General features: G+C 35.8%; 1 protein-coding gene across 1 annotated transcript in view; it reads left to right on the forward strand.

Annotated features, from left to right (window-relative positions):
- The window catches only part of HSPA4L (heat shock 70kDa protein 4-like), a 74956-nt gene that overhangs the window by 33488 nt on the left and 18526 nt on the right, over positions 1-22942 (forward strand). The window contains exons 3-12 of the mRNA XM_006876099.1: positions 1003-1143; positions 3706-3828; positions 7103-7202; positions 8971-9104; positions 11722-11966; positions 12105-12181; positions 14564-14715; positions 15198-15304; positions 18402-18535; positions 22519-22718. Of these exons, the coding sequence (XP_006876161.1) occupies positions 1003-1143; positions 3706-3828; positions 7103-7202; positions 8971-9104; positions 11722-11966; positions 12105-12181; positions 14564-14715; positions 15198-15304; positions 18402-18535; positions 22519-22718 (1413 nt within the window). The remainder of the gene's footprint in view (positions 1-1002; positions 1144-3705; positions 3829-7102; positions 7203-8970; positions 9105-11721; positions 11967-12104; positions 12182-14563; positions 14716-15197; positions 15305-18401; positions 18536-22518; positions 22719-22942) is intronic.

A 22942-nucleotide genomic window follows, 5' to 3' on the forward strand; every position in this document is an offset into this window, starting at 1 on the left:
ACCTATCAGGAGGGACCAGTCCTTGGAGAAGGATATCATGTGTGGTAAAGTGGAGGGTCGGAAAAAAAGAGGAAGACTCCTAACTAGATGGATTGGCACAGTGACAGCAGCAGTGTGCTCAAACATGGCAACGATTGTGAGGTTGGCACAGTCAGCTTGAGTTGGTATCAACTTGATGGCACCTAATAACAACAACAACAGCAATGATTTGTTTAATGTAAAACTAATGATGTGCTCTATAAACCTTCTCTGAACTCACAATAAAAAGTTACAAGAAAAGAAAATACAAGTGATTTACAAATGAAGGTACTTCCATTTAGTATGATATAATATGGGATTTTGATTTTAGTAAGAGCAATTTTCAACAATGGAAGCAACATAATTGTGCATGGGAAATTTCACAAAGAATGGAATAATTAGAGGAAAAGAAAGCTGAACAATAAAAAAGTAATTGCAACCTAAGTGTGCCACTGTAGGATAAAGCACTAGACCACAAGGTCGGTTTGAACCAACCACAAGGTCAATGGTTCAAACTCACCAGCTGCTCCTTGGAAACCCTGTACAGGATCACTATGAATTGGAACCAGCTCAGTGGCACTTAACAGCAACAACAACAAGATTTAAAAAAAACCACAGACACAAAAGTAGAAAATAATAGAAAAATAAAAGAATTAATGCACTACTTTGGAAAATATTGAGAATACCAAAGAAATGAATGACAGATACAGATTTTCATTTTAAAGTTTTCATCTTTCTTTTTTGAAGACATTAATTTTGAGTCTAACATTCCTAGGATGGGTAAAGGGATTTTTTGGAACAAATTGGTTAATATTTTTATATTTTTATTTTATAATTTTACTATTTGTCAGAAACCAGAAAAATGAGTGTTTTCATCTGACTTGAATTTGTAGGAAAAAGGGAAATGGTGTTTCTCAAATATTTAGATAGTAGTATCATATTGTGTATTCAATAAATAATTGTTAAAGTCTTTCTTGTCAACAGATTGTCACAAATGTAAGAAATACAATTCATGGATTCAAGAAGCTTCATGGGCGATCATTTGATGATCCTATTGTACAAACTGAAAGGGTAAAGCTTCCTTATGAACTACAGAAGATGCCTAATGGAAGTGCGGGAGTTAAGGTAAGTTTTATAGCTTTATATTCCCAAAATATAAATATATCTTCAAATAAAAAAATTAAATATAATTACATTAAATAGGCAAATAAAACTGTTAGCTACAAGTTTGGTAGTTCAAACCCGGAAACCCTATACAGGAACTGACTCAAAGGCACTTAATAAGAACAATAAAAATTTGTCATTTATACTTCATTATATTTTGCAAGAATTATTCACTTCAGAAGGATGACCTTTTACACTCTATGAACTAAATCTCAATAAAGTAATTATTATTTTTTTAATTAACATAATAATTTTAAACTTGATGTTTAACCGTGTTTCCCTGGTCCTTGTTAGGTGCCATTGTGTCAGTTCTGACTCATAGAGACCCTATATAAAACGGAATGAAACACTACCCAGTCCTGCTCCATTCTTATAATTATTACAATGTTTGCATCCAGTGTTACAGACTCTGTGTCAGTCCGTCTCACTAAAGTGCTTCATCTCTTTTGTTGATCTTCTCATTTCGAGTTGTATCATGTCAGCAAATAAATGTCTTCTAAGCTTTATGCCATCTACATCATTAAGGTGGCTCCTACTTTGAGGGGGCAACTCTTCCCAATTAGTATTTTGAATGCCTTCCAACATGAGGGAATCTTGATCATCTTACAGCTCTATACCAAACAATGTTCCACTGGTGTTCAAAAATGTTTTACTGGACAATACTTTTTAGAAATAGATTGCTAGTCATATCTTGTCTGGATGTTCTACTGAAACCTCTCCACCATGACCCTGGTGGTATGTGAATTATCAGTGGCATATAGATTCAGCATCAAAGCAGCCCACAAACCACCAATTATGACACGCTGCCAGCCATGTAGTGGCTCTTGCCCTTAACCTCAACAATCGGTAATTTATTTTTTGTCCGAGTTGTTTTGCTTATTATAGATTCCATATCATATTAAGGTCACATATTACATGATTCCATTTCGTGCAAAAAGGAATCATGTAGTGTGACCTATGTCTGGTTTCTTGAAACTCCCATTATATTGATGTACCACATTTTGTTTAACCATTCATCAGTTGATGGACATTTGCTTATACAAATGTATTCATTTTAGTGTTCTGAGTTATAGAAAAAGCATAGGGAACACACCATGAGAGGTTACAGATGAGACAAATTGTAAAGCCATATATTTTAGGTAAAATTTGTTAATCTAGGCTTGCTGATTGGGAAACTAGATGTGTTATGATAGCAGTATCCGAGATGAAAAATAAAAACACTCAGATATCCTTTAGATCTACCACTAGTCTGTGAGTTTGTCATGCTATGGTGGCTTGTGTGTTGCTGTAATGCTGGAAGGTATGTCATCAGTATTTCATATACCAGCAGGGTCACCCTTGGTAGACAGGCTTCAGCAGAGCTTCCAGACTAAGAAACTAGGAAGAAAGACCCTGGCAATCTGCTTCTGAAAATAAACCTATGAAAACCTTATGAATCACAACAGAACACTGATTTGCTTGCTTTGGACTTGTTATAAGGATGGATCCATCATTAAAAGAGGACATTTTGTTGGAGTAGAGGGCCAACAAGGGCATGGGAGACCTTTGGTGAGATGGATTGGCATAATACCCACAGCAATGGATTTAAGCATGCTAACAATTGTCGGGATGATGTAGGACCGGGCAACGCTTTGTTCTGTTGTGCATAAAGTCACTATGAGTTAAAATCAACGATAGTCCTGGCTACTGCTACCAACTGCTCTGAAAGTGATCACATTAGAGCATCCCAGATAGAGTGGGAGAAAATGTGGAATGAAACTGAAAATTAGTTAATCATTGTTTTAAAAGACCAGAAAGAGACTGGAGGAACCTGAGACTATGGCCCTTCGAGTCTGGAAAGAAACTCACCCTCGTGGCCCAGTTTTCACCAAGCAGTAGATAGGGTTATTGGGGGGGTGAGGGGGTGATGGCAACAACACTAGTAAGGTGTGCTCACCATGGAATGGTCAATTGTTCAAAAGCAAAAGGGCAACATTTCCTAAGAGCAAAGTGAAAAAGGGATGGGAGGAAGGTGGGTGGAATGCAAATTGTAATCATTGATATGAAATAAGGTGTATGCTTTGTTTAATGTAAAGCTGATGATGTTGTCTGTAAACCTTCACTCAATTTACAATAAAAAGTTTTTTTAAAAAAAACATTATGTTAAGGGGTGGGGAGATGAAATCCTTCACAACTTCAATATTTTCATTTTTCATAAAGTCTATCGGTTCCATTGGGAAGAATTTTGTTTTCTTTACATTGAGTTGTAATCCTTACTGAAGACTGTCTTTGATATTCAGCAATAAGTATTTTAAGTCTGCTTCACTTTCAGTAAGCAAGAATGAGTCATCACAGGTTATTAATGAGCCTTCCTTCAATCCTGATGCTGCATTTTTCTTCACATATATGTTGTTGTTATGTGCTGTGGAGTCGGTTCCAACTTATAGTGACCCTGTACAGGGTTTCCGAGGCTAGCAGATGTTTAATAGATATATATTTTCTGGATAAACAAATGACTTAATAAATATGTAATTTTGATTTTAGGTAAGATACCTAGAAGAAGAGAGACCTTTTGCAATTGAGCAAGTTACTGGAATGCTTTTGGCCAAGCTTAAAGAGACTTCGGAAAATGCTTTGAAGAAACCAGTGGCTGACTGTGTGATTTCAGTAAGTTTTATTTCAGTAATGAATACTCTTGAAGCATATTTTCCAGGGTTTTAATGTATTGAAATGTTTTTCTTCCTCTTTTTTATGTTTTCTGCAATAAATAACTTAAAAACATTTTTACTTTTTTAAAAAATACTATTTTATTTGGTAGTTTATAATTGAATTTTCCATAATATCTATTGTGATAATGAATTATCACAGCTTAATAATGTATATTCAGGTGTGGTGCTGTGGGATAATGCACTAGATCACAGGTTGGTTTGAACTGTAAGGTTGGCAGTTCAAATTCACCAGCTGCTCCTTGGAAGCCCTACTATACAGGGCCACTATGAGTCAGAACTGACTTGAAGGCACTTAACAACAGTAATGTATGTGATGAGTTAATGACTAATATACTTACTACTATCCCTAAGAATCTTTCCAGGTAGAACTTAACTTTCTACCTCTTGAGGACTTAATGTTGTATGGTGAAGGATGAAAAACTTCAGTTGGAAATTTACTTGTGTATTTTGTATGAGAGAGAAAAGTTTCTACTTTAAGAATTCTTAGCAAAATATTTATTTACTCAATATTATCAATAACAAACTTTGGTACAGTCACACAATGAGATACTGTGTAATGCTGAAGGATAACAATGAAATTATGAGACACCTCGCAACATGGATGAGCCTGGAGGATATTATGCTGAGTGAAATTAGTCTATCGCATAAGGACAAATACTGTATGAGACCAATGTTGTAAGGAGTCAAGAAAAGGTTTTCTTAATAAAAGAAGCAATTAGTGATGGTTAGGGGGTTGGGGAATTATTCATGAGTTTGAGAATAGACACATGTTAACAGGGATGACAGGGCAGGCAATATACAACAAGAGGGAGGTTAGCAGAGAAAAGATGAAGGTAGTGGGAGACACAGGGAGGAATGCCATAGTTCCAAGTAAATAGTGTTAACTGTTGATACATGGAAGGGATTACAATCATTGTAATGAAGCAGAGTATATAATTATCTGAATGTAAAACTGATGCTTTAGAAGAGGATATGAAACTAGGGATATCATTCCTGATATCAGATATATCTTGGCTGAAAGCATAGAGTACCAGAAAGGTATTTATTTGTGCTTTATTGACTATGCAAAAGTTTTTGACTTTGTGGATCATGACAAGCTATGGAAAATATTGCAAACAGTAGGTATTCCAGATACTTAATTGTCCTCATAAGGAATCTGTACATAGACCAAGAGACAAGAGGCACTCATTTGAACAGAAAAATGGAATGCTATAATGGTTTAATGCTATAATGGTATCATTTTTCTCCTGCAATGCATCTGGTAGGTTTGAACCACCAACCTTGCAGTTATCAAGTCAGTTGCTAAACATACAGTGCACCATGGCTTCTTGGATTTACTATTTTAGCCAATGTCATTTTAATAGACTTTGAGGTTTATAGTTTTTCATTATTAAAACAGTACAGCCAGAGTGCTCCCTGAGGGCCAGGATGGCCAGACTTTGTCTCTCATACTTCAGACATATTGTCAGGAGGGACCAGTCACTGGAGAAGGATATCATGTTTGGTAAGGTGGAGGGGTCAGAGAAAAAGAGGAAGACCCCCAATGAGATGGATTGGCCAAGTAGCAGCATCAATCGTAAGGTTGGCCCAGGACTGGCCAGTGTTTCACTCTGTTGTGCATAGGGTCGCAATGAGTCAGTACCAACTTGATGGCACCCAACAACAACAACAACATAATGGTTTAAAATCAAGAAAGGTGTGCACCAGGGTTGTATTCATTCACCATACTTAGTTAATCTATATGACGAGTAAATTATCCTGGAAACTGGATTATATGAAGAAGAATGTGGCATCAGGTTTGCGGAAAGACTCATTAGCCACCTGTGTTATGCAGATGGTACAACCTTCCTTGCTGGAAGTGAAAGGACTTAAAATGGTGATGAAGATCAAAGACCACAGCCTTCATTTAGGATTGTATCTCAACATAAAGGAAACAAAAATCATCACAACTAGACTAAGAAATCTTAACATCACAATAAATGGAGAAAAGATTGATGTCAAAGATTTCATTTTGCTTGGATTCATAATCAATCATTCATGAAAGCAGCAGTTAAGAAATCAAATGGCATACTTCATTGGGAAAATATGCTGCAAAAGGCCTCTTTAATATATTCAAGAGCAAAGATGCCACTTTGAAGACTAAGGTGTGTATGGCCCAAGCCATGGTATATTTGGTCACCTCATATGTATGGGAAAGCTGGACAGTGAATTAGGAAGTCAAAAGAAGAATTGATACCTTTGCATAATGGTGTTGGTGAACAATATTGAATATGCTGGAAAAAAACAAATTACTCTTGTTTTCTCATTGTTTACGTTGTTAAGTGCTATCAAGTTAGTTCAACCAAGTCATAGCGACCCTGTATAGGGTTTCCAAGAAGCAACTGGTGAGCTTGAACCGTCGACCTTGTAGTTCAATTCAACCTTGCACTCTAGCACATCAACCCACAGTGCCACACCATCATTACATACATAATGAAATTATACAAAATCAAATGATACAAAAATGAAATACTTTTTTAAAATGTCATTAAAATGATATTCCTTGAAAAATCAGTTCTACTTAATACTTTCTTTCAATACTTAGGATTCTTTATATGGATATAAACTCCAAAAAAACTCACTGTCATCAAATCAATTCTGACTCATAGTGACCCTAGATTATAAATCATTATGGGAGCAGAAAGCCTCATGTTTCTCCTGCAGTGCACCTGGTGGGTTTGAATCACTATCCTTGCACTCAGCAAGTCAGTACTTATCATACAGTGTACCACGGCTTCTTGGATTTACTCTATTTAGTCAATCTCATTTTAATAGACTTTGAGGTTAACAGTTTTTCATTATTAAAAATGAACATGAATGTTTTTTAATATACCAGATCAACACAAGAAGGGTTTAAATTAGCAGACTTTGGAAATCTTCTATATTACTTCATATTATTATTTACTCAAAATTAGTGTTATACTTTCAGATGAAACCTTATGGTATAGAAATTATCAAACTTTAAAAATAAACATAGTACTGTGTAGGTTCTCAGCAACAATAAAATAACTTTTAAAAATAAAAAAGTAAAGCTAGTATTTTTCCTCATTTAAAATTAGAGCACCGTTTCTGTGCTCTAATTAATGTAAGTTTTTTATGTACTTATTTGACTTTTTTTTAACTGATGATATGTTGAAGAGAAATGTATTACATATAATGTTTTCAAATGCCAGATACCTAGCTTTTTCACTGATGCTGAGAGAAGATCTGTGTTGGCTGCAGCCCAGGTTGCAGGCTTAAATTGTTTAAGGCTGATGAATGAAACTACTGCAGGTAAGCATTTTGCAATTTTGAAAGTCACTGTTTTTGTGTGTGTTTGACTGGTTCATTAATCCAAAACCTTTATTTTTAACTCTACTATGTGTGTATTCTTCCAAGTTTTTCATTTAATAGTTCGCGATTTTGGCAGAGATTAAACATGTCCTGTTTGCTATGCTGTTAGTTGCTGGTGAATCTATTCCAAATCAAGATGACCCCGTGTATGTAGAGTAGAATTGCACCATAGAGTTTTTAAGGTTGTGACCTTTAGGATCATATTGTTGTTATTAATTAAGTACTATCAAGTCAGTTCTAACCTATAAAGGGTTTATGAGAAGCAGCTGGTAGGTTTGAACCTCTGACCTTTTGATTAGCAGACTAGTTGTTGTTTGTTGTTGTCAGGTGCCATTGAGTTGGTACTGACTCATAGCGACCTTATGCACAGCAGAACGAAACAATGTCCGATCCTGGGCCAACCTCACTACTGCTGCCACACTTGACGCCATCAATGATGCTACCTGGCCAATCCATCTCGTTGGGGGTCTTCCTCTTTTTCTCTGACCCTCCACCTTACCCAGCATGACATCCTTCTCCAACGATTGTTTCCTCCGGACAATATGTCCAAAGTAGGAGAGACGAAGCTTAGCCATCCTGGCCTCCAAGGAGCACTCTGGCTGCACTTCTTCCAAAACAGATCTATTGGTTCTTTTGGCAGTCCATGGCACTTTCAGTATTCTCCAACACCATAACTCAAAGGCATCAATTCTTCTACGGTTTTCCTTATTCACTGTCCAGCTTTCACATGCATATGAGGTGCTCATCCTATATGAATGCCACACCAGGACTCCTAGGATCATGTTAGTGGAGCACTTAATGAATTGTGCCATCAAGTGCTTCTATTTGCAACAAAATGGTTAGTTTATAGAATTCTAGATTAATATTATAGAATTATAGATGACTAGCCCACAAGGTCAACAGTTTGAAACTACCAGCTGTTCCATGGGAGAAAGATGAGGCTCTCTGTTCCTGTAAAGATTTACAGCCTCGGAAACCCTGTATAGGGTTGCTATGAGTCGGAACCGACTCCATGGCACTTAACAACAAAAACAGTGGAAGAAAAAGGAGCTCTGGTAGCATAGTGGTTACAAATCGTGCTGCGAACTGCAAGGTCAGCAGTTCGAAACTACCACCAGCTGTTCTGCATGAGAAAGATGAGGCTTTCTGCTCCTGTAAAGATTTACTGCCTTGTACAGGGTTGCTAGGAGTCAGAACTGACTCCACGGCACATAACCACCAACCAATGGAAGAAAGGAGTCCTGGTGTGGTGCTGTGGTTAATGCACTAGACTGCATGGTCAGTTTGAACTGCAAGGTTGGTGATTCAAGCTCACCAGCCGCTCCTTGGAAACCCTATACATGGTCGCTGTGAATCAGAACTAACTCGATGGCACTTAACAACAACAACAAATGGGAGAAAGACGTGGAAGTCTGCTCCTGTAAAGATTTAGTGTTTTGGAAAAATGTACAAGGCTGGTCTACTCTGCCCTAAAGGTCCACTATGAATCGGAATCAACTCAGCAGGAACGGGTTTTTCATTGAGATGGTTAGGGGGAAAACTAAAACTAAAACATTCACCAAATTAGAAAAATTAATTACTTTGAAACTAATAATTAACAATTTGTATTACTGCATTGTGTATTATTAAAGTGCAGTAGCAAAATGACTTATCTCAGACTTGTTTTCCAAGTAATGCTGTTAAAATTAACCTCTTTGTTCTTACACAGTTGCACTAGCTTATGGAATTTACAAACAAGACCTTCCCCCATTGGATGAAAAACCGAGAAATGTAGTATTCATTGATATGGGACATTCTGCTTACCAGGTCTCAGTTTGTGCTTTTAACAAAGGAAAACTTAAGGTAAGTAAATAACTGGTTTATTATATTTAACTATAATTTTTTTTACAGGATTATCTTAATTCATAGTAAAAAATTACACTGTTTATTTGTAGATGGGCATCATAAATTTCAGCTTAGTCCATTTGCAGCTGTATAGTTATATAATGATTATTTTGATATTAGAAGTTGTTGTTGTTGTTATGTGCCGTGGAGTCGGTTCCGACCCATAGCGACCCTGTACAGGGTTTCAGAGGCTGTAAATCTTTACGGGAGCAAAACACCTCATCTTTCTCCCGCAGAGCAGCTAGTAGTTTCGAACTGCTGACCTTGCGGTTCGCAGCTCGATTTGTAACAACTACGCTACCAGAGCTCCTTGATATTAGAAGTAATTATGCAAATACAACTTGTATTTGGTTAATTGGGTTTCCATTTGCAAATAAAACATTATTGTGTTTCTTTCATGAGAAACAAACATAGTTTATTTGGTTTTTCAATTTAAAAAATGAGCAGATGGAATCATACACATTTTTTTTCATTGCAAATACCTTTTTTTTTAATTAAGAAATTTTTTTAAACGTTTTTATTGTGAATTATGGGAGAGAGTCTGTGTGTTGACGGTCAGGAGGCAGGTTTGTGGGGTGTACCCTTTGGTTGTTTGATGATGCATGCAGGGAATTGTAATCTTGTAATTAAATGAACAAGTTAGGATGAATGTAAAGTTAATGATCTCCCATGTAAATTAATTATAATTTTTAATTGCATGGACTATATGTTATTATATTCTGATTCATGGCAAGCTATGTACAACTGAATAAAACACTGCCAAGTCTTCACAATCCTCACAATCGCCAGTATGTTCTAGTCCATCTTTGCCGTTTTTATGACAATCCATTTCACTGAAGATATCCCATGCCCTTTTTGGCCTCTACTTCCACAAACATGTTGTCCTCTTCCAATGATTGATCCCTCCTAATAACATGGCCAAAGCAGCCAAGTCAAACAGTGTTCTGTTGTGATCCAGAAGTTTTTATTGGCTAACTTTTAAAAGTAGATCTATCACACCTTTCTTTCTTCTCTGGAAGCTCTGCTGAAGCCTTTCCACAATGGTTGACATTGCTGGTAGTTGAAATATTAGTGGAATCGTTTACAGCATTATCCCCTACATCTGCCACTGAGTCTGTTCTGACTTAGAGCAACCCTGGGACAACACACTATCCCCTACAGTACTAAAGACTGACAGACATGACAGATAGACTGTATCACCAAACCAACCTCATTGCCGTCAAGTAGATTTGGAGTCATACAGTCAGAACACTGTAAGACAGAGAACTGCCCCCATAGAATTGTGAAAACTGTAATTTTGCAGAAGCAAGCTACCACATCTTTCTGGATGGAGCAGCTGGTGGGTTCAAATGGCTGACCTTTTGATTAGCAGCTATGCCTTGAACTATTGTGCCATCTGGGCTCATATACAGGAGCTCCTATACAGACTATATAGAGAACTCAATGTCTGGGTAGGAAAAGTGGTGGCACAATGATTTAAGTGCTCAGCTGCTTATTGAGGGTCAACAAAAGGTCATTAGTTCAAATCTACCAGTGCATTCTTCAGCAGAAAGATAGGCAGTTCTGCTTCCATAGAGATTTCAGCCTTGTAAGTCCTATGAGACAGTTCTACTCTGTCCTGTATTAGTGCTATGGGTCTAAATCAAGTCTGTGGCAACAGGTTTTAATGCCCGAGTTTGAACCCTGGCTCTGCCCTCTCAAAACTGTGACATTTAAAAGTTACTGAAATTTTCATTTCCTCATCTGAAGATAGTATCTGTAACTACTTCATAGAATTTTTTTAGAATAAAATGAGTTAGTGTATTAAAAATGTTTGGAATACTGGGATCATACATAGTAGATCATATGGCAGCAATGAGGGGGCATAAATTATTTAGCCATAAGGTCCTTAAAGTAAAGATTTTCTAATACGTTTCTACTATGTGGTATTATAGTACTTAAAAACAACAACATGTGATATTATTTACTTCTATATGCTTATTTGTATTTGGTTTTATAGTCATTTTTACACTGATTATCTTATCCAGACTTACTCCATTTTGTTCAAGAATGGGGAGGATTTACTTACAGGATCTTTTTGTTTCTTCTGTGTTTTTTAGGAAAATAGGCTGACTTAAAAAAAAAAAGCTAGAAAGCTTAATTCCTGATTTGTAATTGATCTGTAATGTGTCAGATGTAATCTCTGGATGTGTTTTTCTTGAATGCTTTGTTCTTGTTTCTATGGTTAAGACTTTCTTTGCTCTCTGAACTTCAGTTTTCAATCTGTCTGCTCAGTGCTATTCTAAAACCAGAACATGCAAAATAATGAGGTTTTAGTTATTATAGATCAATTATTTCAGTTTTAGAAATATTCTTTAATTATAATATATGATCTGTGATGATGAAGCATATAATTCAGAGTGTAGAAATATGTTGGATAAATATAAATGATTACATCTAATTCTAAATTTGGCATCCAGTGTCTTGACAAGTTCTTTGGCTTCATTGTATTATACTTTTATAGGTTTCTTTTCTTTCTTTCTCTTTGAAAGCATCTGTATTTATGAAAATTCAGTTCTGTTTTTTCAATTAATAGGTCTTGGCTACTACCTTTGATCCATATTTGGGTGGCAGGAACTTTGATGAGGCTTTAGTAGACTACTTCTGTGATGAGTTCAAGACCAAGTATAAGATAAACGTGAAAGAAAACTCTCGAGCCTTGTTGCGCTTATATCAGGAATGTGAGAAACTAAAGAAGCTAATGAGTGCAAATGCATCAGATCTTCCATTGAACATCGAATGTTTCATGAATGACCTTGATGTTTCTAGTAAAATGAACAGGTACAATGTATGTTTTCAGTTTGAGAAGTGTTTGATTATTTTATAATATTTCTATTATGTCTTAATTTATTTCATTCATTATTTTAGAAGGTAAGCTGAATTTTTAACCCAGCATAATGAATTTTATTTATCCCACAGAGCTCATTTTGAACAATTATGTGCTTCCCTCTTGGTCAGAATTGAGCCTCCTTTAAAAGCAGTAATGGAGCAAGCAAGTAAGTAGAAATTACTGGGTTAACCATCAAAACTGTACTATGGTGTTACTCACTTCACTGAAAAATATAGAAGATTCTAAGATGAAAGTAAAGTAGAAATGGGAACATGACTGTTTTTTGTCAAGGATTTTGTAATCGAGAGTATCTTCTATGGGAATCTATAAGGCAGAAGTGCTTTTTCTGGATTGTGACTCTCAGGAGTTCCTTGAAAGCCCATGATATATTTTGTCCAAATAGTCACTCCATCATGGGAACCAATAGTAAGTAGTGTCTGTCACATAGATCATTATTATTATTTACTAAATTTGCCTTTTTCCAAACTTTGCATCTTTTTTACATTTTCTTTTCTTCTGAACAATTAAAAAGTTGATCCACCTTAACCTGAAGGACATTATGCTGAGTGAAATTAGTCAATCAACAAAGAGACAAATATTGTATGATACCACTATTATAAAAAGTAAAAATATTTTTCACTGTAAAAGAAACATTCTTTGATGGTTAACAGGAGTAGGAGAGAAGGAGGAGTGATTCACTGGTTAGAGGATTGTTGTTAAGTGCTGTTGAGCTGGTTCCAACTCATAGTGACCCTGTATAAGGTTTCCAAGGAGCATCTGGTGAGTTTGAACTGCCCACCTTGCAGTTCAAACTGACTTTGCTTTCTAGTGCTTATCCTACAGTGCCCCACATGTTAATTTGGGTGATGGATAGGCAATACAACAAGAGGAGGTTAGCATAAGGATAATAAAGATGGGAAAACAATAGGAGAAGTACAAATGTTAAAGACAACAGAAGTAAGTAATGTTATATGCACAATCCTGCCTTAACAGTGTTGTTTGAGTTGTTGTTGTTAAGCGTTGTTGAGTAGGTTCTGACTCAAAGGAACCCTAGATAGGGTTTCCAAGGAGTGGCTGATGCATTTGAACTGCCAACCTTGTGATTCAGTGCTTATCCTACAGCACCACACCAGGACTCTTGTTGTATGGGTAGACATATGAACAGATACGCAGGCTAACAGGTGTGGGAGGGATAGTGGGAGTAAACTCACATATATATAGTTTTGACAGAGGATAGTTGTACATGAGTGTTTACCTTTGCTGCTAACATATTCTTGAGTGTAGCGAAGTATGTTGTTGTTATGTGCCATGGAGTCGGTTCCGACTCATAGTGACCCTATACAGGGTTTCTGAGGCTGTAAATCTTTATGGGAGCAGAAAGCCTCATCTTTCTCCTGCGGAACAGCTGGTAATTTCGAACTGCTGACCTTGCAGCTTGCAGCCCGATTCGTAACCACTATGCTACCAGAGCTCCTTGTAGTGAAGTATACAGGGGTAAAATTATGAAAACTTAGACATTACCAAACACTTTGAGGGAATGAGTTACTGGGCTTTGGCCAGTGATACCATGGTCAATTGGTATAACATAGTCCACAAAGACAATATTCTACATCCTACTTTGGTAAGTAGTGATTGGGACCTCAAAAGCTTATGAATGGCCATATAAGGTACAACTATTGGTCTTTACCTGTCTGGAGGAAAGAAGAATGATCAAAATTGAAAGATGCTTGGAAACTGTTAATCCATTGGACTAATGGACCACATGAGTGTCAGTATCCACAACCCTGAGACCAGAAAAACTAGATGGTGCCCAGCTACAACTACCAACTGTTCTGAAAGGGAACACATTATAAAGTCTTAGATAGAGGGAGAAAGTGTAGAATAGAACTTAAAATCATAAATAAAACCAGGCTTTCTGGTGGAACCCCAAGACTATATGATCCTTGGTCACCCTTTTGGAACTCACCTCTGTGACTCAATTTTAAACCAAGCAATAGATAGGTATATAGGGAGGACAGCAACACTAGTGAGGTATGCATATCATGGAATGACCAACCATTTGTGATCAAAGGGCAGCATTTACCTAAGGACAAAATTCATAAGGGTTAGGAAAGAAGGAGAAATGGAAATAAGAAACACAGGAGAAAATGGGATAAGCAGTGTTACATTACAGTTATTTAGATGAAACAAAGTGTATGGTTTATTGAATGTAAAGCTGATGATATGCTTTGTAAACCTTCACTCAATTCATAATAAAAAGTTTTCAAATAAATTGATCTTTTTAAAAATTTTGAGTGAAAGTCTACAGAGCAAATTGATTTTCTTGTTCAGCAAAGCTAACAAAAAATAAGGGGGTGATCAGCACAATATCACTAAAGAAAAGGGACTCAGAGACAAGCACAAGCATTACAGATGACAAAGATAAATACTACTATGTACATAATCCTACAGCAGCCAACCTTTTCAATAAGTGCTTTCTAAAGCTTACTGTTCATACTTTAATAAGGACTACTTATTTTCCTCAATTTTAAATATCTTTCTTTTCTAGATTTACAACGTGAAGATGTAAGTAATATAGAAATTGTGGGAGGAGCAACTCGAATTCCTGCAGTAAAGGAACAAATAACTAAATTCTTTCTTAAAGACATAAGTACTACGTTAAATGCTGATGAAGCTGTTGCAAGAGGATGTGCATTACAGGTATGATTGTTAACCTTGCTTGTAGAATGTTTATTTTGCCAAAAAAAAGAGCAGTAGATCTACTGCAAAAACTAAACCAAAACCACTGCTGTCAAGTCAATTCCAACTCATTGGGACCTTTTAATATTACCTGTTTCAGCCACCTAATGAGTAGGCTAAATAGAATAAATTGAAATTATTTCTGATAAATACGTGTTATGTCTTTCCTGTTTATATTTTTAAGCTATAATAGGACCATATATTTGTAACTGAACTAAAGAACATTTATTCTATGAATTTTTATAATTATTCCCATTTAAAATTCATTTTTGAGACTTAAAAATATTCTATTATTATTATGATTATTATTATGTTACCAAAGAGTGTTATGAAAGAACAATAGTTTTTTAATTTAACAATTTAGCCTAAGGACTTCATTAACATTTAAATTAGGATATGGTTTGTGTTTGTTGATTTAAATATAATATACATCTTATTTTCAGTGTGCAATACTTTCTCCAGCATTTAAAGTACGTGAATTTTCCATAACAGACCTTATTCCTTACTCAATCACGTTAAGGTGGAAGACCTCTTTGGAAGATGGAACTGGGTAAGTTACCTTTAAAGCCTTGGCTGAAGCTTGTCATAAATATTAAACCAATTGAACCTACTTTTCTAAATTAAGAGAATTTACACTTCTTCTTACAATTCTCAAAAACAGTGTTGTTGTTGTTGTTTTTGACTGAGGATATAGAAATGATATGTAATATGGTGTAAACTATGATGAGCATTTTTTCAGTTACTATTTTATCATAAAATAAAAATGCTCATTTTAAAATGAAAAGACAGAAATATACAAACTTTAAGACCTACATTTTCTATATTTTGTCTCCCTTAGTTATGTGTATCTGTCCCATCATTTTCTTTGAATATCCAAAATTTAATACAAGTGTGTACTTTTTAAATACATGTAAGATCATCTGTATATTCAGTACACCTTTACTTTTTATTGTGTATTGTGTATATTCTTCCCATGTCAGCAGTTGTATGTATTGTCATTTAACCAATACACTATTCAGTTATAATTTTGCTATTTCAATCAATGCTATTAGGATTATCCTTGTAAACAGCTTCTGGTTTGTTTCTGTCAGTGCAGCTGTAAAGTAATTGAGCCAAAGAATCAGCTTTTTTTTCTTTTTTTTTTAAGTAATGTTGCCAAATTATTTACTAAAATATTATATTTCTGTTAGTATTATATGCAATTACCTGTTTTAGTTCATCTTTTATACTTTTAAATTTAGCAGTATGGTAATAAAAGTTAGACTTTGTTATTTATATTTCCAAATATTTTGAGATAAAATCTTTTCATGTTTTATTGAAATTTTCATTTCTTTTTACATGAACTACTCCAAGTTTACTTTAAGTAGCTTGTTTTCCTACCAAAATAAAAAATTTATGTCTCAAGTATTTGCCTACTTTTCAAAAGCATGGTTTGTACAATGAAGTAAAACTTAGTTCTTTAAGCTGTTTGTAAAATATTGTTCTGTGTTCTTAAAAAAAATTGAATTTTTGCACAGATTACAAAAATATGGATTATCAATTTGAGCTAACATCATGCAGAGCATTTAAATGGCACATTTTTATGGCAGTCTTGAGACATGAAGTATTATTTTTTAAGTTTAAATTCAGTTAGAGGTAGAAGAGACCCAGAAAATAATTATATGAAATAATATTGGAAGCCAAATTGAAAAGTAAAGTATATTACAATGACTGCAGTGAGAAAGTAGAAGGTATTGGTAGGTTCTTGAAAACTAGGATAGAGGAGGAAAAGGTTAGTGAATGTGAGATTTTCAAGCCTTGCATAATTAATGTGCTGTGATGATATACTGAAATCATTTCTAGGCCACTATACCCTATAGTATGGAGCTCTGGTAGCGTAGTGGTTATGAATCAGGCTGCGAACTGCAAGATCAACAGTTCGAAGCTACCAGCTGTTCTTCAGGAGAAAGATGAGGCTTTCTGCTCCCGTAAAGATTTACAGCCTCAGAAACCCTGTACAGGGTCACTATGAGTCGGAACCGACTCCACGGCACATAACAACAACAACATACCCTATAGTAGAGTCCTGGTGTGGCATTGTGGGTTAATGTGCTGAAATGCAAAGTTGTTTGAACCACAAGGTCGGTGGTTCAAGCTCAATAGCCACTCCTCGGAAACCCTAAGGTTGCTATGGGTCAGAACTGACTGTCAACTTTCACAAGCATATGAGGTGAATGAAAACACTATTTAACAGTTCTACCCTGCAAACATGTTACTATGAGGAGGAATCAAGCTGACAGCAATGAACAACTATTATAAGTAGTGTATATCCTATACTATATACTCGATAGCACTTAACAACTACAATAACAGTACAGTGATCAAATCCATAAGTTTATATTCATACTTACTTTTACAGTTCATATTCTAGCTTTTTATAGAATTTTCTTCTCTCCAGTACAGGGAATTTAAAAACCTACATAGAAATTCTTATCCCTTAAACATTATAACAGAGTTTATTACTACTATAGCTTATGTTGGTAAGTGGTGTCACATTAGTTCCAACCCATAGCAACCCTTATACGATTTCCTAGGAGCAGCTGGTGAACTTGATCTGCCGACTTTGCGGTTCACACCAACATTGCAGTCCAGCGTATTAACCCACAGTGCCACACTAGGACTCCAGTGTACTGTTATAAAATATCCTTATTACAAAATATACAGTATTTGTGAATTGTTAGTTGTTGTCAACTCAATTCTTACTCATGGTAACACCATGTTTGCGGAGTAGACTGTTTCATAGTGTTTTCAATCACCTCATATGCTTGTTGAAAGTTGGACAGTGAATAAGGAAGACTACAGAAGAATCAATGCATTTGAGTTATGCTGTTTGAGAAAAATGTTGAAAGTACCATGGACTCTCAGAAAAACAAACAAATCTTTCTTGAAAGAATGAAGTGGAGCCAGAATGCTCCCTAGAAGCCATGATGATGAGACATTGTATCTCATACTTTGGACATGTTATCAAGAGGAACCAGTCCCTGGTGAAGGATATCATGATTGGTAAAATGGAAGGTCAGCAAAAAAGAGGAAGATCCCCCAACCAGATGCATGGCACAGTGGTAGAAGCAATGGGTTCAAGTGTAACAGTGATTGCAAGGTTGGTGCAGAACCTAGCAGTGTTTTGTTCTGCTGTGCATAGGTCATTATAAGTTGGAACTGACTCAACGGCACTTGAAAACAACAAACATATCCCTGGTAGTAGAGTGGATTACAAGCTGAGCTGCTGACCATAAGGTCAGCCGTAGAGTCTACCAGTTGCTCCAAGGTGAAAAGATTAGACTTTATGTTCCCATAACACCTCAGAACCAAACTCTTTTTAGTTGTATTAAATTGGTGTGGTGCTGTAGGATAAATACTGGACTGCTAACTAAAAGGTCAGCGGTTCAAATTCACCAACCTATACAGGGTCACAAGGAGTCAGGACTGACTTGACCACAGTTAACAACAGTAATAATAATCTGAAATCTCTGAGGCATCAGTCTAGGAAACATTTATTCTTTATATTTGTGCATAAACGTTTGGTAATTGCTGCTTTACAAGTTAATAATAAGATGGATGCTGTAATTAATTCATAGACAACTTTTTATTTTCCCACTTCATTTTAGGGAATGTGAAGTATTCTGTAAGAACCATCCTGCCCCATTCTCAAAAGTCATCACTTTCCACAAGAAGGAACCATTTGAACTAGAAGCATTTTATACTAATTCACATGAAGTGCCTTATCCTGATCCAAGAATTGGTGAGAAAACTAAAAAAAATCTATAAGGGGACTTCAAAATGTAGAAAAATGGAATTAGAAGATACAGGATTTTTTTTGTGGAATTTTTGAAGACTCCTTATACTTTCTATAAACACAAACTTTAAAAAATATTTATTAAAACTGGAATCAAGGAAACAAGTAAATTGACATCTCAGCCATGTTAATACTGATTGGGTTTTTTAATGTTTTCCTCTAAACTTGCATTTAGTGTTCAAAGTTTATTTTTAATTCATTCTGAGTTCTACTTATAAAATGCTATTTGATTGTCCTGAAAGATTTGTGTGATGGTTACTTTTTAAGGAAAAACTCTCTAGTCAGTAAATTGAAATTATGGTGCAAGAGTCATATTATTTATTCTGATTCTAAACATTCACTGTTTACAAACTAGAATGAGTATCTTTTAATTAAAATGAAAAAATAATCACTTTAGAAGAAACAAAGTATGATTTCATAATATTAAAAAGGGATAATTTTTAAGTTTTAAATTTTTCTATATATACCTGCTTTATCTATATATGTATGTATGTATTTAAGTTTTTATTGTGGATTGAGTGAAAGTTTACAGAGCAAATCATCAGTTTTACATTCAACAAATCATACACCTTGTTTCATTACCATGATTACAATCCCGTCCATGTACCATCAGTTAATAGTATTTTTATTTACTATTAATAGTATTTACAGTTAATAGTATTTACAGTTAATTCTACTTACAGTTAATAGTATTTCTATTCTATTTACTTTTTTTTTTGAACACTTACACATATATAATAATTTACACCAACAAAGGGCAAGTCTGCCTCCTGGCCACTATCTCTTAGTCCCTTTCTTTCCATGAATCTAGAGTCTTCAGTCCTCTTGTCCTCAGTCCTCTCTCCATGTCCCCATCTCTGCCTCCATCTCTGGTGTTGCTGCTTCTCTAGATAAGGTCCCGCTTTCTGCTTATGCTCTTCTCCCTTGATGGTCCTAGGGTCCTTTGTTTCTGGACTGTAAGATTAATTTGTCCCCCATTTTTGTTATACTTTTACAATTCTGACAGTCACAATTAGTCATGATAACAATTACTCACTATTGAATAAACAGAATCTTATCCCCATCTCTTTTAATCAGACCCATCTAGACAAGATGAAAACTATTCAGTGGGGACTCTTCCTTCTCTCATACACTATTAAACCAAACTCCCACTTGAAACCTTTTAAGCCAGTCACTTCATGCCTTTATCGCCTCCTCATTTTAGGTAGCCAATGTCTGAGTTGCCCATCCCCATGTACCCTGTGTACAGAGAGGATAGCATTGATACTTGATGTGAAGATGCCTTCACTCTCTGTTGGTATTTGGGTTACTACCTCCAAGTTCATCAAATTTTAGCAATTTCCTTTATCAAAAATGGTTTTGTTCTCTTTTTTTTTTTGTAATCTTCCACTAGTCAAGTTCTGATTATCAAGCCATCAAGGCTAGGTCAAATGGATACAATCTGCAACTTTGGGTGCTCTTGTACCTCTCCCCTCAATTCATATCAGCTGGATGCTTCCCTCTCAGCTCTAACCATCTGTGGTTATGTCCTTGTCCTTGGGCTCAGGAGTTCCCAGGTCTCACCACACTTTGGACCAACCAGCCCTTCTCTCATCTCCAGGTCAACGGGAGCCTGTGAAACGTGATTGAACTCAGCCCATTTCTTCATTTCTGTCTTTGCCCATCTTCCACTCACCAGTAGACCAATGTGGTCATCAGCAAGCTTACATGCCTACTCATGTGTTCCCTTTGAATTTAAGTCTTAGAGGGGGTGGGTTTAGACTCAAGGGACTTGATTTCTAGCCTTGATGGCTTCCTGGCAAACAGCTTGCTTATTCTTATAGTAGCTAGTCATACTGCCATTTTTGTTTTGGTTTTTTTCTGATAATCTTTCTTTGAAGATGTATCTATGTGTCTTCTGTTGCTCTAGCTGTTCCAGGTTGGTCTGCTAGTCCTTTCTAGTGGGAATGTCCAACTTCAGAAGGTTCTGGATGGGGCTCAGGATTCCACCTAAGGTCCTATACACTGCAAAGTCTCCACAGGAGGCTTATTTCACTGGGCAAGTTCTAGAACCCCTTTAAGGTATTCCAGTCAGTTATAGTCTGAAGACGGGCTTACAAGCTTTCTGTAATCTTGTTTCCTGACATTCCTTTGTATCCAACTCTAGTGTCTATTTTACAATAGTAGGCAAGGAAAACCAATATTTATAAGACAGTCAAGCATCTTAGTATTATTTTCCCTCTTCAAACTATGCTTTGATCCCTGTATCACAGAGCTCTGTTGTTCCAAAGTTGAGCATGCATCACCATTTACCTCTATCCCATTTAGACCATGCAAACTTGTCTCAGTGTTCCCCTATCTGCCTTGATCTTCTACCCTCTCCCCCTTCTTGTGTACTGCTTTCCCCAGTACCCACACTATGATGTTTCTGTCCCTATCCTGTGTTCTACCATCGTCTCTCTTCACCTTCCCCCAAACCCCCCCCCCACTCCAACCCCAACAGTAACCAACAAAGACATTTTTTTGTTTTGTTTTTCATTTTAGTATGGGTATCTTTTCTTAAGCTTTTACAATAATAGTTTATGCAATATTTGTCCTTTTGTGACTGACTAATTTTACTCAGCATAATGTCCTCAAGGTTCATCCATGTTATGTGGTGGCTTGCAGCTTCCTTGTTATTCTTCAAGGTAACATGATATTCCATTGTGTGTATGTACCAAAGTTTGTTTATCCATTCTTCCACTGATGAGCACTTAGGTTGTCTCCATCTTTTTGCTATTGTGAATAGTGCTGCTATGAACTTTGGTGTGCATATAGCTACTCATGTTATGGCTCATATTTCTTGCGGATATATACCAAGTAGAGGAATTGCTGGATCACATGTATTTCTATTCCCAACTTTCTGAGGAAGCGCTATACTGTTTTCCAGACTGATTGGACCATTTTGCATTCCCACAAGCAACGTGGGAGGGTCCCAGTCTCTCCACGTCCTCGCCAGCATTTATTGTTCTCTACTTTTTTTTTAACTTTGCAGTTATTGCTGATATGAGATGATATCTCGTTGTTGTTTTGATTTGCATCTCTCTAATGTCTAATGACTTGATGGCACCTAACAACAACTACAACAATGTCTAATGATCTTCATATGTTTGTTGGCTGCCTAAATGTCTTTTTTGGTGAAGTGTCTATTCATGTCCTGTGCCCATTTTTAAATTTGGTTTACTTGTCTTTTTCTTCTAGAGGTGTTGCATATATACTGCTTTATTAACAGATTAAAAAGGAGACAATAGTAATATTTCAAGGACAGTATTTAAAGCAGTAGAGATAAATTGTTGAATGTTAACCAGATTTCTTACTACAGTTTTTCAGCTTAGTAGTTCTCATTATACTATGGATATTCCTATGTATTTAAGATTCCATAAAGAAATAAAATATTAGTTGATTTCATAAAGAAAAGTAGATATGATATGGATAGGTATTAGTGACTGGTTAACGGAACAGTTTTGCTAGAGAAGAATAGAGAAAAAATTTTAAATTGCTTTCCTTTTCACCAAGATGATTATGATAATATTTGGAAGATATCAGTTAAAATATAATATCTGTTTGTTTTTCATACAGAAAGTGAATTTTTTATTCTGGTTTTCAAGTAGCAATATTATAAAATTCTTAAAAGTTATATTTCCCTTAAGTCAGATTATTCTTGGTTAAAATCTCAACTTTTTTATCCCTTAGCATTGATGATTTGGGACAGGTTACTTAACTTTTCTGAGTCTCAATATAAGAGTTGCTAAGGTATTAAAAAAAAATTCTGAGGGAATTGCCTAGCCCAGGATGTGGTCATAAGTTTATGATTATTTTTCTGGTGTCTGAAGTATGATAGTGAAATTATTGAATGAATGAATTGAATCAGTCTCAGGCTTATGTACTAATTAAAGCTCTTTTTTCTTAAGGGAGCTTCACTATTCAGAATGTTTTTCCACAGTCTGATGGTGATAGTTCCAAAGTGAAGGTAAAAGTTCGCGTTAATATTCATGGAATCTTCAGTGTGGCTAGTGCATCAGTAATTGAAAAGCAAAATTTGGAAGGTGATCACAGTGATGCTCCAATGGAGACAGAAGCGTCATTTAAGAATGAATGCAAAGATGATGTGGTATGTAAAGATTCTATTTCAAGACTTTTAAATAAGCTACCATTAAGTAGGCCCCTAACTCATTGTGAGCTACCATTAAGTAGGCCCCTAACTCATGGTGACCCCATGCACAGCTGAACAAAACACAGCCTGGTCTTGTGCCCTTTCCATGATCAGTTATAGATTAGACCATTGTGATCCATAGGATTTTCACTGGCTCGTTTTCAGAATTAGATTGCCAAACC

The sequence above is a fragment of the Chrysochloris asiatica genome, unplaced genomic scaffold (assembly GCF_000296735.1).
Source record: "Chrysochloris asiatica unplaced genomic scaffold, ChrAsi1.0 scaffold00353, whole genome shotgun sequence".
NCBI lineage: Eukaryota > Metazoa > Chordata > Mammalia > Afrosoricida > Chrysochloridae > Chrysochloris > Chrysochloris asiatica.